General features: G+C 40.2%; 1 protein-coding gene across 1 annotated transcript in view; it reads right to left on the bottom strand.

Annotated features, from left to right (window-relative positions):
• LOC142964591 (transmembrane protein 132C) overlaps positions 1 to 9,738 on the bottom strand; it is a 91,857-nt gene extending 82,119 nt beyond the window's left edge. The window contains 2 exon segments of the mRNA XM_076104987.1: positions 7,787 to 8,675; positions 9,726 to 9,738. Coding sequence (XP_075961102.1) covers positions 7,787 to 8,675; positions 9,726 to 9,738 — 902 coding nt within the window.
• Positions 9,739 to 18,894: the final 9,156 nt, after the last annotated feature.

The raw sequence follows: 18,894 nt of genomic DNA, 5'->3' as shown, positions 1-18,894 counted from the left end.
CATTTTTCGTTTCCATATTTATGTTTACAAATAAAAACGTCAATTTGAATAGCTTGTGTGCATGATTATCATGCAATTGACAGACAACGTTGATATTGGCATTGGTATCAGCTGACAAGGTGTGTTTATAAATGGCAGTGGCACGGCCTCCCTACTCACTGTACCTTGCACATGTTTAAAATAAAAACATGAATATATGAACCTGTGTATTATTTCAATAGCTTAGTATTGAATGCACAATAAAGAGGTATGTTTATACATGGCACTAGGCCCAGTTTAATATAAAACACAATTTTATACAATATATATAGTCGGGGGTCCCTGCTCCATCTCTCTATCAGTTTGGGGGTCCTTGGCCTGAAAAACGTTGAAGACTTCTGCTTTAAAGTGTATAAGGTACTACGGAAGTACGACTTGTATCCCAAATAAGAAGTTTTTTAACGCTTTTCTTCTCTTCTATTCGATTCTATCCGGCCCCTGCTGATATTTTAGGCCCCTGCCTCTTGCATACATTAGTCACTGTTGTCCATCAGTACACATAATGAAGCGTAATGGCAGATAATTTGTTCACTGAAGCACTGCCTTGTAAAAACCAGGCAAATTGATTCCATCACAGTCGCTGATACAATACTTTTAGTATTCACAGTGCAAGCGTGGCACGGCGCTCAGACGTGTCAGCAAACAACCACAAACACTTCTGTACACACACAAACACGTGCACAAATACTCCCATACGTACACAGACACACATGCATACACAATGTGATCGCAAAAGGCTGACAGTTTTATTGAAATTTGCTTGCAAACAAATGTTTGGAAGAGTGTTCTCCAAGGGAGGCGAACGATTAAACAGGCTGCACGCAGAAGAGCAGCAGTGTGTATCTGGTTGGCAAACACGTCAGCTGAAACACACAAACGGTCACGTACGTGTGCACACAACACATCTGCATCTGCCGTGCATCTGCTTCACACACACGGACACACACAAAGGATACGTTCAAGCATATTAGCCCAGCTTCCATCCTTTTGCAACATACAAAACGTAGATGAAGGTACAACCACAGCAATAACAGATATTATCTTCGCACTGAACACACAATGCATTCCTTGCAACCAATTTTAGCCCAATCTTTCCTATTTCAGAGCCTTTTAAGGGCAAGGCAAATAACGACCAAGGCAGCAAGATCAAACAACTATTTTTTTTTTTTTTAAACACTTGTAAGATCTAGACCTCAATGTAAGGTCACTGACTCTCAAATGCACTTTCCAGGAGCTGAGGGGGGAAAGTCTGACATTTGACAAAGAGCATGAGTCGGTCTTTTATCTTTTTTGCATCCCAAATGAATGTTTCATTTCAACCTTCCTTGTGAGAGAACGGAGTGCAAGTGGATCTTTACAGTTTTTAGTAAAAAATAATTCATTTTCCATTCGCCATAACAGAAAGCAGAACAGTGGGGTTCACAGAAATGTAATATATTTCAGCATCCTACATGGTGAACTTGTTCTAATCAGTGAAATTAATTAAAACATGGTGGCCATGGCTGTTAACGGTTCAATAGTTTTTGATGTTACAGACTGACTGACTTCATACATTATACGCAACATATTTTGATCTAAATATTATTATAATTTGAAGGGCGGGTGAAGAAAAAGTATTGGATTGGTCCTACCATGCAGCACCAAAAATGCTTCTATCTCTGTCCAGTTCATTCATTTAGTGGCAGTAAAAAAAACTCTTTCTTCAAACTGGCTGAAATATTTACAATCTTGTCATTTTTGCCATAAATTTGGTAATTTTCTCTATTTCAGTACTGATGTGTGTAATGGTGCCTATGTGACAAATATTGTATTTATGATCTACACCATCTACAATCCAACTTTTTCTATGCCTTTTTTAGTTATCAATGGTGAAACAAGTTGTCTCAATACTGTGGTATTATTTTGAGATATTCAGGGGATAAGTGTTTCTCTTAGTCATGCACAGCATTCAGAGAATAAATGTAGCAGCAAACTACTTGCTAAAGATGTAGTGGAGTAATGTCTACCTGAGCAGAGAATGAAGTCGCTCTCCCTCTGTGTGTGTTGTTATACTAGCTTCTCCTTGCTTTGTTGACATAGCCCGGCGCAAAATCTGATAAATTGCCTCAAGTGATGTCACTTGAATCAGTGTTGGTTGGTGCTGAAGACAACAAGATGGGAAAAGGAAAAAGAAATCTGTGTGTGAAGTCAGAGAAAAGTGAGGTAACCGAGCCTCCGCAGCCCGCTCCTCAACTTTGCTTGAGGATACATTAGCCTCTACCCGCATAGCACACCTGAATCTCTGAACTGAACTGTCAGCATTCGAGTTGCATTGTGGGTAATGTAGGCACCAGGTTTTGAAAAGGACGTGTGGAATAAAAAAAGACGACATGTCTGGTTCTGCTGGACAGATTTTGCCATATTGGCTGGGTGCTCTTTTAATGAAGCTGGGGAGGGCCTTACTTTTTAAAGAATTGGAACAATAAATCCAACCCCTCTCCCCACCCCAATCATTTTCATACAGTCTCTAACGGGCCGTCGACCTATCATCAGTAGTGTCTGAGTGCTCCTTTTACTTCGCTAAAGCAGTTGGTGAGCTTTTTCTCTGGTAGGTAATATACAAAGAGGTTATAAATACAATATGCTCTGGAGACCGTCTGCTGTAGTGAAATGTTGTGTTACTTAAATCGACTAATCTATTGTTAAAATTACGGCTGAGCCCGGCCAGGGAGGACAATGCACATGTAATGACCCTCACTGTACAGTGACTCATGCTGTATGGCAGCACTGCACCAAGACAGAAAATAGAGCCATTTCCTTGTGTGCTCTGTTTCTTTTTTTCTTCTTTATACCCCTAGAGACTACAGAAGGAAAAAAGAAATCCTTTAAAATAATTCCCTTCACTGCATTTCATTTGCATATGAACCATCTGAGTGATAATAATGAATTATCAATGACATATAACAATCGAAATCTCACGCAGTGATACCAGAGAACATATTATGATAATGAGCTTATAGATTACTTTTATACTAAATGTAATGGCATTGTAGTTGTAAGTGCCTTTTCAATGTCCTTTCCTTTATTCGACTCCCCTGCAACGGTGCAGAATCTGCTGGTGTGCAGGAATGTCTCTGACGGAGTGACTCCTGCTGATGATGAAACAGCTCTACTGGAGACTGTGATGTGATACTGTTTCTCATTCAGCATAATAAAGCAGGGAGATATCAAAGAAGGAATACAGCAAAGGAATACACTGCTGCCAAAGAGTTAATCCTGTCTAATCCAGCTTTGTTCACCGTCATTTATATTTGATGATATCCTTTGACATTGACAAGACATTTAAAAACCAACATAAGATGTTATGTATTATAATTCCCTGTATTTTTCACAAGATGTTTATCACCTTTAAATGGCTGCAGGATGTGTAAACTTGTAGAAAACGTCATGAAATATATTGATGTAATTAACTTATTTTGCCTTATGTTTTGATGTTTTTAATGGTTTTATGTGAAGCACTTTGAATTGCCTCGTTGTTGAAATGTGCTATAAAAATAAACTTGCCTTGCCTTGCCTGTAACTAAATTGTGGTTTTAAATCAACATTAACAACATTTCCTTCTCTAACCTAAACTAAGTCCTACAGACCTAAACAATCAATCATCAGTGAACATTTTAAAGATACTGTAATGATCTGTATGAACAACTTGTTGATTAAAAATGTTTCCTCATTATTTTGAATAAAAGAAAACTACATTTTGGCATAACTATGTTTCTCTAAAAACCTGTTTTCTGTATTATATAAACAAATACAACGTCACCTATAGATCCTGACACGTCCGTTCTCGTCACCAATTAAGTTAGTAAATGACGGCCTTAACGATGCCACATGACTTTTGCTGTGTGAAATATCATCTCTGCTCTTTTTGTGGAAGCAATATGCTTTATTTCATAAATCTATGTACATATTTTATGATGTTAATATAGGTTGTGTTTGTTTCAGGCAGTGCTGCCAACCTCTGCTTCCTGAAGAAGAGATTATGTATCTCAATGGGAACATTTTGGCTAAATGAATAGTCATGATGATTTTATGAGCAACTGAAAACGTACTAAAATGAGAAGTATAGCTTGAATCATCAATTTAAAATAAGATCCTCTCATGAGCATTTGGTGAACACTGTAATACTTATGCACACTCCTTAAGTACCTTAACGCCACCTTGGCATTAGTGCCATGCAGATGATGGTAGTTTAATTAACAAATGTAAAAATAAACATTAACAACAAACACCATCGTCTTTTTATATTGATATTCAGGCAGTTTTCTCTTTCAATTCACATCGCAATCAAATCGTTTTTCTCCAGTGGACAATGGCTTGTCAAAGGGAGAGGAGACAGGAAATAGATATATACTCATACGTCAGGAGGACTCATGATAGTGACTAAAAGCAGCAACTATTTGATGCTCCGAAATCAAAGTCCCTCTAAATCCGAGCAAAGTGAAGTACAGTAAATAAATAAATCATATCAAATCAGAGCCCATCAAATTGAAAGTAGCATGTCAAGACTGAAATACCCCAGTAAGGCATACCATGCTGTGAGTCCACAAAGTAATAAATTGGCCGGATGATTGGCTATTGAAAATATGTGAAATTAGCTTTTATTGCATTACATCTATCACAGCATGAGCCTTTCAGCATAATGGATAAGATGAAGGTGAAATCTTGATTGGAAGAAGAGGAAATAATTACTAAAGGGCGCAGTGGCCATTTTCATTTTCTTTCGACGTTACCATTTTTCCGCCATGTGTAGAAAGATAGTGAGCATTTTAATACCGACGTGTTGTTTACATATGCACACGCTGAATGAAGTATGACGGACTTGGATTTTGTTATTAACTGTATGAAACCGGGCATCCAATTAACATGTAAAACTGAAGTGGCAGAAGGTCTGTTTGACAGATTTTTACAGCATCATAAGCTCATTCTGCATTCAGGGCTACACAGCCAACAATGGCTAACACAGAAGTGTGCAGCACACAGATGATAATGATGTTGTGAATATAGAGATCAAAGTCTTCTCGCTCTGGTGATTACGCGTCCTAACAAATGCATGTACGAGGACGGTCTTATCACCAAGGACCACACAGAGGCCTTTCCATATCTGCCGCTCTCAGATGGCCAACCTGCGCCCGCCATGCACTACGCTGCCAAATAAAAACACCACAGGCGTTGCCTCTGTGGCCAGCCTGGCCAGCTCATTTGACTGATGAAAGGAGAGTTTCTCAATTTAGAATATGGGGAAAGAAAGTTTCCAACGCCTAATCGCTTCAGAAAAAAAGAACTATTTGGTAGTTCAATGCAACACAAGAAGGACATACGTCTGGAGGATTTATTCAACTTGTTCAAACTTCACCTCAGCTCCAATTGTGAGCATAAGCAAACTCTGTGTATCTTTTCTATGAGCTGGGTAACTTATCTACATTTCCTAACAACTGGAAGAGGAAAAGAACTGTGGAACAGCTTTTCTTTTAATAAACAATAAGTTTCATTTTGAAATTGCCTCTGTGCTTTTCACCTTGCCTAAGCAGAAAACACTCTTATTCAGCATACGGCTTGTTTACATTTACACAGGTTGACAAATGGGCTTGACCCCTTGTTGCAGCTTCTCGGAAGGTTTATAAATGTTCCAAACCAGTGTGATTAATACCGGCTTCAGTCATTACACTAATGGACGTGCATTTTAATGAATGACATCCTCATTTGCATTGCATGTTAATTATCTCAATCATTTTGTCTCTTCTGTTCACTGTAATTAGTACCTATCAACAGCTTCAATGAATCAAGCTATTTCCTCGAGATAACTCTGCTCTTTCACTGTGTAAGAAATGCTTGGTTACCTGAGAAGATAAAAACAACAACGTAACTTCTAGAATTCAGTTACTATGAAGTTAACTTTTTTAAATTTTATTTACTAAACCCATAAAAAACTAACTTGGGGGTATAGAGGTCAACCGATTAATCTGTGCTGATATGACATTTTCCAAATTATCCTTATCGGTGTAACTGGGCTCCGATAATGTCACGCAAGGACGTACATCATCATTTTACGTAGAGGCTTCATACACATAATGAGGGCCGCTTTTGCTGAAAATATTTGTGTGCATGTAATATAAAGTTATTCTCCATTCTGTGGAAAAACCTTCAACACATTATTCTGGCGATAGGCTTAGAAAATGGGGACTAAAACGTCCCCGCAGCTGATTTTTACAGCAAAGCTGACAAGTGGTATTCATGTCACATTCGACCTGTTTTCAAACCCTTCACAAAAGTTATCTTTCAAATATATAACACAACACTATCAGCTCTTTGTCCACGATACAAGCCTGGCAGACAGGGTGGAAAGGAAATCATTCGACTGTTACTTTAACGTACCAGGTTGGCGTTCTGTCTTCCAAATAATCCTGCCGCGTGACTGTCCATTTATGAAATGACATCGCACACTTTAGGATCCTCCTTATCCCGGGAATATGCACCAACAATAATGGTTTGTAAGACTGGCATTTAACAATTTAACGGGACGCGCAACAGAAGCAATCCACAGAACAGCATCGCCCATTGCAAATAAGTATAATGTATTCTAACAGTGTCAGAAGTTAAGGTCTTCATAAACTCAGACTGATGACAGGGTGATAAAGGGGTAATTCATTGTCAAAAAATATATTTATGGTTGGTTTAATGTTCAGTTCCAGATGTATATGTTTGTTTAGGTATTTATTATTTCGATCGATGGGCCAAAAATCGTCGATCTGCTTTTTCCTCCTCCTCCGAACAATATGAAAAAAACAAACATATCCATTCAGGTGATTTATCCATAACATACCATAATAAGTCTGAAGATAACTATCAGTTATGTTTGTTAATGGTATGTCCGTGGCTTCTTGGTCCCTTGAATTGGTTTGTGAGTGTGTATGTGCAGACTTGTCATTTATTATATGGAATGCGTGATGAAGGTCAATTGACGGGACACAATTGTTATTTAATAAGACAGATTCACTTATTCTCCTACACACCTGCCTGAATACAGGGGACGATTAAGAGTACTTCTCTAAAACAACGACACATTCACAGATGTAGACTTGAGCTGAAGATGTGCTAACTCTCTCTCATCACTCGTTTGGAATTCCAATACAGCCAATCAAACAGTGAAGTTGTTGTCATCAGCTTGTGTTTACGTTTGTGTTGTCAGACGACTTCGCGATCAATACTGATTTGATCAAGGGCCACGGTGCTGCAGCACAGGAATTGCTGTTTACCTTGGTTAACAAGTGGCGTTTGTGAGCTGCGATCAAATAATCATTTCGTCTGATTCAGTTGTTTGACTTCAGAAAATGAAGAAATGAGTCAATGAGAACACCTAAATTGTGATTATAATGAATCGTGATCAATATGATCGTGGAGAGCAGGGGAGAGAACAGAGGTTTAACTGGCTGTGAGAAAGCACGGGAACCAGTCTGTGATGCACAATCTTAGTGTTTGCTAAAAAAAATATATATATATAGAAAGAAAATAAGATTTAGCCATGTTTCAGTTTGGATGTATACAATTTCAAAAAACCTTAGCGTGGATACTGCCTAAATCTTTAAGGCAGACAAGCATGACAAAGAAAAGGTGGAGGAAAAAAGAGTCAATAGACTGCAGAGTCTGAGACTGACAGAGAAAGTCTGCAGCCAGACACTTCACAGAAGAACAAAAAGAAAAGCGTTCTTACCTGAGAGTAAACATCTCCACAGGAGAGTCGGCTGACACGGTGATATAAGCAGAGACGGTTTCTCTCTGTCTCATGGGTGTGGCTGGCACCATGACCATAAAGTTGTTATCAAGCCTGTGTTCAGCGAGGGGCGGCGGAGTGGGGTTCTGGTAGAGCCTCACACCACCGATCCTACGCAGCGGTGTGGAGGTGTAGGAACCAAACAGCCCTTCCTGGCTTGAGCGGATGAAGTTGTCCTTCCTGGCCTCATCTGAGTGGCACTCCCCTGCTTCTGTGGACTGCAGCATGTAGTAGAGCTCCACTGGTGTGCCCTCAGATACTTCCAGGTTCCTCTGACGTCCTGGCACTACACTGGGTGGGCTGAACCAGCTGGCCAAGGGCTCCAGCTCAGCCACGCACAGCCCCAGCCCCCCCTTCAGCTGGCAAGTGCCCCGCACCTCCTGGGTTTCATGGAAAGCAAACATGTGCACGCAGGGCAGCTTGTCGATGGCGCTGTAGTCGTCCCAGTCCCTGCCTGCGACGTAAAACAGCACCTGGACTTTGGGCTTGGCCAAGTGAATCCTGTTATTCATGATAAAGGTCTGCACCTTCCAGTTGAAGGTAAAAACAGAAGAGGCAGGAAACGTCCCCGGGCTCTGTAGGAGCTCTAAAGGGACAGGCTGCTCCACAGAGAGAGGCCCATAGCTAGTGTTCATTGAGGGCAAACTTCTGGCCTGGTAGATAAAGAAGGGCTCAGTCCGGGACATCAGGCTAGAGTTCCTCATGAAGTCCTGGTTGGCTTCCTTCAGGAAGAACGCCAAGTCCGCGTTGAGCACCTGATAGTTGACCGGCAGGTATGTGGGGATGGAGGAATATCTCTGCAATCCCTCTAAGAGTCGACAGTCGGCTACTAAAAGAGAGAGGAGAATACAAAGTCAGGGCAGGCTCACTTGGTGTATACGGACAGTCTTTCAGCAAAACTAGAAGATAGTGGGTGACAGCCAATTGAAGCAGTCAAAAACTGGTACAACACATCTTAAAGTTCAACTCCGGTGGGTCAACTGGTCACCACACTGCTAGTACTACATGTGTTCCTATTCTTAATGGGATGTCACATATGTTTTCCTGCCACTTACAATCTCTCACATTCTTACATTTAAACTCAAAATACTGAAATTACAAACAGAAATCAAAACTCAAAATAAAATGCTTTGTCTTGTATTGCTATTGCATTTACTGCAGTGTAAAGTCAGACTCTAGACCAGGTGATCTAAACCAGCATGTTACTTCATATTGCTTTTATTTTCAAAGAATGACTTCTTCATGAATAGCACTTTTTCTTCTCATTGCTGTGTATAATCTTCAGGAAATGATAGTTTACCAAATTATTTATTTTTTGACAGCAATGAGTAAAATCAGTGGTTAACATATACTGTAACATGTTGTGATGCTCTGATAAACTTTTATAGAGATTTCAAAATACTGAAATGTTGTACTTTATTGCTTTATATTCCATAAGGAATTTGCAAACCCACTGAAATGCAATAAAAGACTTTTGAGGCCCCAAGGTGTCTGGTGCCCCGGGGTAGTTGTCGAGTTGGACCGAAACGTGTCCACACCGAGTATCAACAATTGTCAAAAAAATATAATCTACCATTGAATTCCGGATCGGATACATAATCTTGTTTACTATTCTTTGACCAAATAGTTTCTGATGGAAACTTTCCCAATTTTAATTTACTAAGGCAAAGTTCTTGGATGACCACTTGTGTTTATGCAACATTTAAAAATTTAGACTTTTTGCTTATTTTGATAAATTAAAACAAGTCAACATAATTTTGGTACAGACCGAAATGTGAACTAATCATACAACATACTCTTTAAAGGGTTCAACACAATTAGGAGATTATTATAAATCATGTTTAGACGTACAGACAACTGGTATGGCTGCTTATCAGACCATCCAAAGACATGATCATAGTTCAAATTAAGCCGGATATGTGCAGTTTATCAAAGATCAAGTTTCCTTTATTGCCTATGGCTCCGCTGGTTGAGGGACAGTACAGCCTGCTTGAAAAAAGGTTTTTAATCACAATAAGAGCGGGTTTTGACCTTCTTCTCAAGAGCAATCTGCTGTGTGATTACACTCCCTCAGCATACCACAATCTCCCTGCTAGCTGCCAGAGGATTTCTTTCCTCTTATCATCCGTGTAAATCAATGTCCCGACAGTTTACAAATCAGACAGGGATTTGTGATTCATGGTGCCCCTCTTGACCTCAGTGCTGCTGTCCCACTGGGGGTGCAAGGGTGTAGGCAGGCTGCGACCCTCAACCCAGGGGCAGCACCAGTCCTACTTAAGGCATTAGTTAGCTTCTCCGGAGTAAAACACTCTGATCCGGACCTTGTCTTTACGACAGGGAACACAGACTTCTTAACAACAGAGCACCAACACAGCAGTTTGTATTTTTCCTGAACAAACCTTGTGTTGTTTGTTGGCAAGAGGCATTGTTGTGTACGTGACTTTGTGCTGCTGGCAAATGACAAGCTTAATAGTCCGGCAAGACAGAACAGTCAGGAACAAAGTCATCCTCTGGTCCCTTGGTACTGTGGTAATGTTACTCTCACTCTCATGTCTGAGCCCCTCATGTCTCAAGTAAAGTGAAAGCAAAGTGCTCTCTCCAATGGCCTGCGCACCTCACTCTCTGTGTTCGAATGTGATGTTTCACAGCTGACAAAAAGGTTTAAAATGTGCTCAGACTTTTGCTAGCACAGAAAACAGCAGATCATTGGTCACTCCTCATTAATAAATCATAAAAGGAATGCATATTAAGTTACTGATTAATGACTGGATCCGCCATGTTTTAATTACAGATTTTACATTGTGCAGCACACAGAGGCTATTGTAATTCATTTATCTACATGGACCAAATGATCCACTATTTAGAATATGATGAAAACATTACAAATAATGAACTTCTAAAACGCTGCTCTGTTAATATTTGATGCAAGCAAACTAGATAAGATCAAGAACCAGACAAAACAAATGAGTCTCTAACTATTTACAATTACAACTGCTGCACAAAAACATGAAGAAAGACCCTGTTCAAGGAACACAAGGTTTCATCAAACCACCATGTGTACCTATCAAAGAAGCCAGTTGAATGCTATTTAAAGCAAAGCAACGAGGCACATCTTGTGTACAAACAAAATCTAAAGTAAGATGAGCAAATATTCTGGTGGAAAGGGGGAAATGAAACAGAAAATGGAAGATCCAATACTAATTAGGACCTTGGTATGTCTGCACCAAAATGTTACCGTGTTAACAGTGTGTATAATAATTACTTTCGGACACTCGGGGGATCAATGATAAACAAGATAAACAAGGTTTAACTTGATGTTGATTTAGCTCAAACAATTCTTAAAATTGCTCCATGCTTTGTTTTTTTGTTCAGTGTATACCTGTGTGCGTGTGTGTGTGTGTGTGTGTGTGTGTGTGTGTGTGTGTGTATGAGCCCCCAACCAGTTGCGACCCAGTTCACTGCAGCCTATGCATGCAAACTTTTTCTCGAACCAGTGTCTGGAAAAAAACAAACATTGAATTAATAAACTGCAAAATAATCCTATCTCAAGACAAATAAAGCCTGGAAATCTCCAAACCCAGATCCAGCATAATCCGAATCAGCACGCCTGTGTTATATATTGGAATTAATAAATCATACAAAGCTATTTCAAGATAAATAGCTCCCTCCTTTGTTCTGGGGAGAAGAAATCGAAAAACACAGTACAAACGTACTTTTCAAACTGCAGTAGTTCTTTGTTTTTCTGTGCAGCAGGGGTGTAGCTCAGATAACTGGACCCCCTGAGAGAATATTGCTCTCGGCACTCCTGTTTAATAAAAGCTCTCTTTTGGAATCTGTGTGGGCCCCCTCCTGCTGTGGCCCCTACAACTGGCTGGTTATAATGTCCCTTTGGCCAGCTTTTACTTCACTTCATTTTACTGGATTGTATATTAGCAGGTTTTGCACCATTAACATACGTGTGCAGCCAAATGTGTTGTTTCAAAGGATTAGTTGGACACCTCACGAAATAATGCTTCATGTTTTCTTTCCAAGAGTTGGATGAGAGGATTGATACCACTCATGTCTGTACAGTAAATATGAAGCTCCATCCAAAAGCCAGCTAGCTTAGCATAAAGACTGCAAAGAGGGGGAAACAGCAAACCAGATGTTGTCCAATTGTTCCTAGAACACTGAAAGTTGCTGTGAACACACCAAGCACACTGGCTTCCCATTTACTCTGTGAAGAAATAGGAAGTGGCCCATTTTTCACTTTGTGTCCTCTTTCGTCCTTTTTTGACATTTTCTACCGGCGACTTCTGCACGGACAGTCGCCGACAGTGCGTCCCCCAGTGGACAAATAGGAATAGCAGTGCATTTTATTGAAAAATTGAAATTAATTAACTTAGCAAAGTCATCCAGTGAGCTGACTGGATCCTTTAGCGAGCCGGTTCTGGCCCTCAGGCCGTATGTTTAACACCCCTGATTTAACAATTAGACATTGAACGTTGTTGTTAAAATACAGTTCCCAATCCCAGTCACAAAAATGCTCCATTACGTTGACAATAGGCTTGTTTTCCGTCTTGCCAGGAGTTTGAGAAAGGGTTAATATCAAATCTGTCTGCACTCAGTTGAGTAATAATTGATTACATTTTTTAAGTAACCAGCCCAGTATTGAAAGTCACCCATCAAAAACCCCAAATAACACTGTGTGAGCAGTGTGATAGTAGTAGCAACTGTCTAATGTCACAGCAACAATAGATGTGTAGTAGTAACTGCAGTTGAGCTGTAGAAATATTAATGAGGAATTTTAAAAGATACCAAATGTCAGATTTCTTCAGTATAGGGGGAGGTGGAAGGATGCACATAACTATTAGCTAGCAGAGAAATGATAAGGCAAAGAAAAAATAATGATAATTCAACTGAGAAAAATGTCCATTTCAGCATACACTTTATGATCCACATCATGTATAATTAAATTTCCCTATTGTGTGGCATTAAATCGTAAAATGATGGGCAGCATTTTGCTGAGCCAGATAAATTCAAATGTTTGAGGCTCTTTCTTCATTTCCAGTTTTAATAAGATTCTTTCTCTCTACATGGAAACACTGTTGAGGCTGTTGGATGGTTGCTTTGTAAATGTTATTGGCAAATAGGCATTATTAAAGCCCTGTATGTCTGCACATAAGTAGTTATTTAGATTTTTACACAGGCTAGGTTGGTCAGTCCACCACTTTGGCCCAGATTGAAGTATCTAAACAATTTTTTAATGTATTGTCATCAAGTTCTGTACAGATATTAATAGTCCCATGAGGATGAATCCTAAAAACGTTGGTGATCTCCTGACATTTCATCTTGCGCAATCAGCAGGTCAAAGTTTTCACTCATCCAGTGAAGCATTCCCGTATTTACTGGATTGCTCGCTGCAAAATTCTGTAAAGACAATCACAGTTCCCAGATGATCCTCTGACCTTTCTTCTAGTGCCACCATGAGATTTGCATTCGTGGTTTTGAGGGAAATAACTCAATTTGAGGGGACAGACTTTAGCTCTGGCCATAACACAGCTCAGTGGAAAACAATCTTAAAGTATCATAGAAGAAATGGATTTACAATCTCTCTCAGCACTGGTGCAGTTTCTGTGTAATGTAGTCTCTAAGGCAGTGTACAAGCGTACAGCATGTAAAAAGCCATAAACAAATATCTGTTCCAATTAGTTCAGTTGTCACTTTAAAATATCTGATGCTACTCCTGCACACACAGTTAATTTAGGCTTTCCAGTTTCTGAGGTTAACAGTCAGAGATTTTCCTGTCAGACACGGATGTGTAGAGGTGTGCAGGGGGGGAAGACAGGTCTCAGGTGAGCGCTAACTAGCCAAGCAGCACCCCTGCTATACTCAGCCTCATACAGGCTCACTCATCCTGCCATCGGGGCTCCATGTTAGGTTATGTAGAGCTGGAATAGGACTGGCGGAGCGAAGAGCAGCCGTCACACTCGCAGAAGCTGGGTAAATGACAAGCCACAATAAAGGACACCAGGGAAGGAGAGGCAGCGTTCCTGCTGTCCACTCCTGGCTGTAGTAATATGGGTGGACACCGAATCGAATGGCTGCCGGGGTGGCTGGCTGGTCTGTTGCCTGTCTTTATGCTTCATCACACATGTCAAGACAGACCAGAAATAAGCAACAAGGACAGAATGCTCAATGGGATGTAGCAAAAGTAGATGGTGAGCAACAACGGACAAAGTAAGAGAGAAAAGGTTGGATGTTTCTGTGATATCTGAATTCTCTTAAGATATTCAGTTTTGAATGATCTCCTACACAAGGGTCACATACAAAAGGATTTTCAGCACATTATTGCAAAGCTGCTGTTTGTCAAGGTTTACAATTACACTGCCTTTGACCCTCATCCTGACCCTAAATCATTCTGAGCTTTGTCATGAATGCCAAACAGGACAATCTTAAACATGAGGGATGACTGAAAGCTCTCTCGTCCCATTGAATTACCCGCATCATATTTCTCACCATGTTCAATTAATAAAGGCTATTGAATTTGTGACCATGCGTCAAGAATAATAATTACACTATTTCCTTCAAGGATCATTTGCCGATGATTTATGCTTTTCGGTCACCAAGAAATTCAAGAAAGAGGGACTGGAAAAATAATCAATACATGACACAGTATGGTTTCACTTCATGCCAGCTTCCATAGAAAAGAAATCATTCAGGCACATCGAGGTCTGTGGAGTCCGCCCAGCTGATAAGTAAGAGTCATGGAGGATGGAGGTAGGGCCACAATACAGTTTGGAAATCTTCTGAGGGAATATTCTACACAGATGACTCGTCTTTATCTTGGAGATGAGCTGAATCCAATGCACAATGATAGCTCTTGATTAAGGGTCAGTTTAAATGAGTGTGTGTGTGTGTGTGTGTGTGCGTGTGTGTGTGTGTGTCTTAGCAAGCTACTGATGGACCTGCTGGGGCTGTTTGTTGCCTCGCCGCTAATGGATGGCCGCATTTAAGACACTAAGAGCTAATAAAGAGTAATGGGCCCGTGGCTTCAGAGGGGAGGAGGGCGAGCTATTTTGACTTCATGAGAGAAAGCATCATCTCGAGGATTAAAGAGTATCGATCGATTGAGAGTAAACACTGCAACGCCGTGCCGCTGGCCCGTTTAGTGAAGCTATGAATGCAAGAGGCAATCCCAAATACGCGCCTCTGTTAGTGGGACGGTCAGTGGGGATGTCATTAAGGGATGCTGAGAAGGTCCTCCAGGTGCTGCGAGTGGGCCCGATATGTCTGGAACAGTGTTACCACAGCAGGAGACTGCGGACTGGGTGGCAAGAACCCTGAGCATCCTGCGGGCAGAGAACAGCACCTCCTTTGTTCCACCCAGTGCACATGGCTGGAGGGGAAAGGGGTTGAGAGCTTTTGGCTTGGGTTGGGAGCATGAGACAAGAACATATCTGTGTGACAATCAGTATTCACGTGGCCCCTCCGGACTTCTCTAAAACATAAACTGAGCTCCTTAATGAATCTCTTCCCCTCACACTGGCCTTTATTGCAAAACGATATCGTAAATCAGGACTAAATACAGAGGCATTCGCCAGGCAGAGTCAGTCGGCCTCTTTGTGAGTGCAGAGGGACATTTAATGGTGATTGAGCTCTGTTAAGGCAGAGGAACAGATACAAATACACTCAGGATGTATTGGCCACCTACTGATGAGAGCTAGGTTAGAAATTATATAATTACACAGCAAATAGGATTCTAGTGGCAGATTACATGACGATTGATAGCAATCACTGAAAAATGGAAATTCAGATCTGTTGCTGCAATTCACTTTTCAATGTTCTCCAACTCTATCATAGTTCCCCTCTTTCAGTGTTATCACCAAGAAATCATGTTAACACTGCACTAAATCAAGGAACCAAAGAAAATCAAGCAGATTGATTATGAAGCCTTTCTTAGAAAATGCTGCTAGAAAATGAAGCAGTGTCTCTCTGATGAGTGTGAGGAGGTCGCATCTCAAAATGAAAATGGGTGTGAATCAAGCCAAAACATGTTTCTCTCCTCCCAGGGTCAAGACACATCAACACAAACTTTTACAAAGCATGCGAAAAAAACATAACTTCAGAGTTCAGCTATGGTCCATTCAAAAAAAACGTACAATGAACAGTTGTTGCCTAGAATTACTTCAAGCCAAAATCTTGAAGTCTTTGGAGGGTTTGCTGAGGAACCTCGGGATGATAGCTGTAAAATCCGTAAGTTAATTAAATCAGTTTATATAGTCGGTACAGAGGGAAGATTTCCCCCAAATCCCTTTATTTATAGCAAGGTGTGGAAAAACAGCTCGTAAATGAAAGAGTTCTGTAGCACAGTGTCTTTGTATGCTTAAGTACCTTCTTATCCAACCGTGCTCCCTCCCCAAATTTACTGGTAAACCTCTCCCCAAGGTCACCCACATATAGGATGATAAATTCTGCCTGGAGCTCTCCTGACAAGGCTGAATCCCTATAAATGCGGCCACGCTGCGAGACTTGGCTACGCAGTGTTTATAAATGTAGTGTAGGCTTATCTCTGAGTTCTTAAGAAGCTTTCTCTTCTAAGTTCTACTGCACCAGACATTAGGTGCATTGCTAATGAATAGACGATAATTATGATGATAATTGACCCTGATTGGATCAAACTTTGCAGTACTATTAACCTGTAAATGCTTAATGTCTTCAGTTGAAACTGAATGGTGCATTTGGATAAATTGCTGAGCAAACTTTGGAGGCGTTACGAATGTATTCAATGTCATGAGAAAGATGTCAATGGAGAGAAATAGGTGCAGATTCACTCCAGGTGGTGTGAACTGACGCAAAGATTTGTTTGCTTAAATTGAACGTTTCATCTCGAGCAAGAAATTAAGAGTTGTGAAATTCTGTTCATTTGCACAAAGCAAGCAGCAAAAAGTAATGGGAATGGTGGAAAATTAGGAAACAAACTATTGAAGAGTTTCTGGTTGGTTATAGAGTCCGTCTTTGTCAGCTGTCAGGCAAACAGATACACAGACGCTTTTAGTCTGTGTTGTTACAGCTGCGGTCTGTGAACTGTTGCAAAGGGAAAAACAGCTGACTGCAAAAACATTTGAACCTTTGAATTTATATGGATACAGAAAAGACCACGTCAGTATACATCAAACGATGGATTGCTTTCAAGTGCTTGTGTGAAGCTCCATCATCTAAGACTCAACAGTTGAAAGCCAAATAGCATAAGCTTCGTCCCACTATTACAGAACGTACTCATTCTTAGTATGTGAATTGTGAGTATTTAGTGAAAAAAACTCTAAACTTTGAAATTTGATATTTTGAACCAAGGTAAAATTAAAAATATACCATCATGCAAGCCAAAAGACAAAAAAAAAACATAACATAACCTTAGATGAGATTGACATTAATTAAGACAAGTCTGGTGACATTTACTTGAATTCAGTCAAACAGCCTTGCATAGTAATCAAAAATCAATTCCATACTCAAAAGAAGTTAGATTTGATGTAAAATCTGGATATAAGATTATCTCACTGGCGTAAAAATATAATTGTTGCAGTGAACTACAATAGGCTACAGTAACAAAAACAGTTAACCACAGCATAGCAAGAAATGAATGATGATATTATTAACAATGCAATGGTGAATTCAGTTGTTGGGACTTCACCATGTGGTTGAAACAAAGGGAGAGGTACGATACGTATCGCGATACGATACGATACATATTGCAATATATTGCAATACTCTTTTTTTCATGAAAATGTAAAAATAGAGCTGAAAATACAACTTGCTGTGTACCATGTGGATAGTCTAATACGTACATAACATATTTATAACTCAATGGACAAATTTCATCAAAACTGCTTCATCGGGTGTTTTTGTTGCACGTCACTCAGCAGAGAACACACTGAACTGAAATGCAACTGCCATAAAAAAAATGATATGAAAATGAAGTGCATATTGTATTCTCATTGTATCACTGAACACTTTTTTTTTACTAAAATCATCTGAAATAGAGTGCATTAAGTAAAGCTGTGGTGTCGTGATGTGGTGTGACGTAATCTTAACATCCGACTTGTTAGTTTAGTCGTCTAACTTCGCACGTCAGGGCTACTGTCTCTGCAAGGGGGAGCGATGTTTTGACACATTTCATCACCTTTATAATTCCTGGGCGCTACACTGCTTCATCCATCATGTGTTGTCAAGAATGACTCAGGATCACATCGCGCCGCTCCACAGTATACGGCCGCTTGCTTGTGAGACACCATGTTGTGATCATGTGACAGGCCGGGAGAAGGCAATAGGCAGCAACATGTAGCGTTACAGCAGTGGAAGAGAAGGTTGCTTGACACACGCAGGGAATCGAGGCATTTTAAAGGACATTTTAAATCCGTTTGAAACAGGATTTAAAAATTGGCTCTTAGTTTTGACAACAAACATCACGTTTTGTAGAAAATAATAATAATAAAGCTTATTTATACAACACATATCAAAACGAGAAGCAAAAGTGTTTCACAGGCTGACAAAAGGATAGCACACAATGAAGATACACGCCAGTTTCCACATAAATATATATTTACAAACACACATGAATAAATCCGAACGAGGTCTGTAAACTACAAGTAGCCTACAGACTACAAGTAGCCTACAGGAAGGAAGTAACTGTTTCTGTGACTTCCTGTCTATGTCAAGTTTTTTGTCAATGCCCATGCTGCTGCCGCCTGCGCTCATTCACTTTCCAGGCGAGGCGCATCAATATCAATAGTTCAGTTTTCATACTTGCTGATAACCAAACACGCTCCTGCCAGATCCCAACACGGTGTTTGTCATCGTTATTTTAGGGCCGTAGTAACTAATAGCAACGGTTGATGTTGCACTCTGCACAGATGTCATCTGGTTTTCTGTACTTTCACCTTTTAAAACAGATCAAGGTCTCTCTTTTCTGCTCTAACTCAGCGCTGGACATTCTTCACTAAACTGTACCAAGAGACAAAAGACAAATCCATAGAAACACGTAAGGTATTTTTCACCTATAGGGTTTTCAG

The sequence above is a fragment of the Anarhichas minor genome, unplaced genomic scaffold (genome assembly GCF_050575085.1).
Source record: "Anarhichas minor isolate MPS153535 unplaced genomic scaffold, ASM5057508v1 ptg000030l, whole genome shotgun sequence".
In the NCBI taxonomy this organism is placed as follows: Eukaryota; Metazoa; Chordata; class Actinopteri; order Perciformes; family Anarhichadidae; genus Anarhichas; species Anarhichas minor.
Note: the sequence above shows the minus strand (reverse complement) of the source record. Positions and strands in the feature narration are given on the sequence as shown.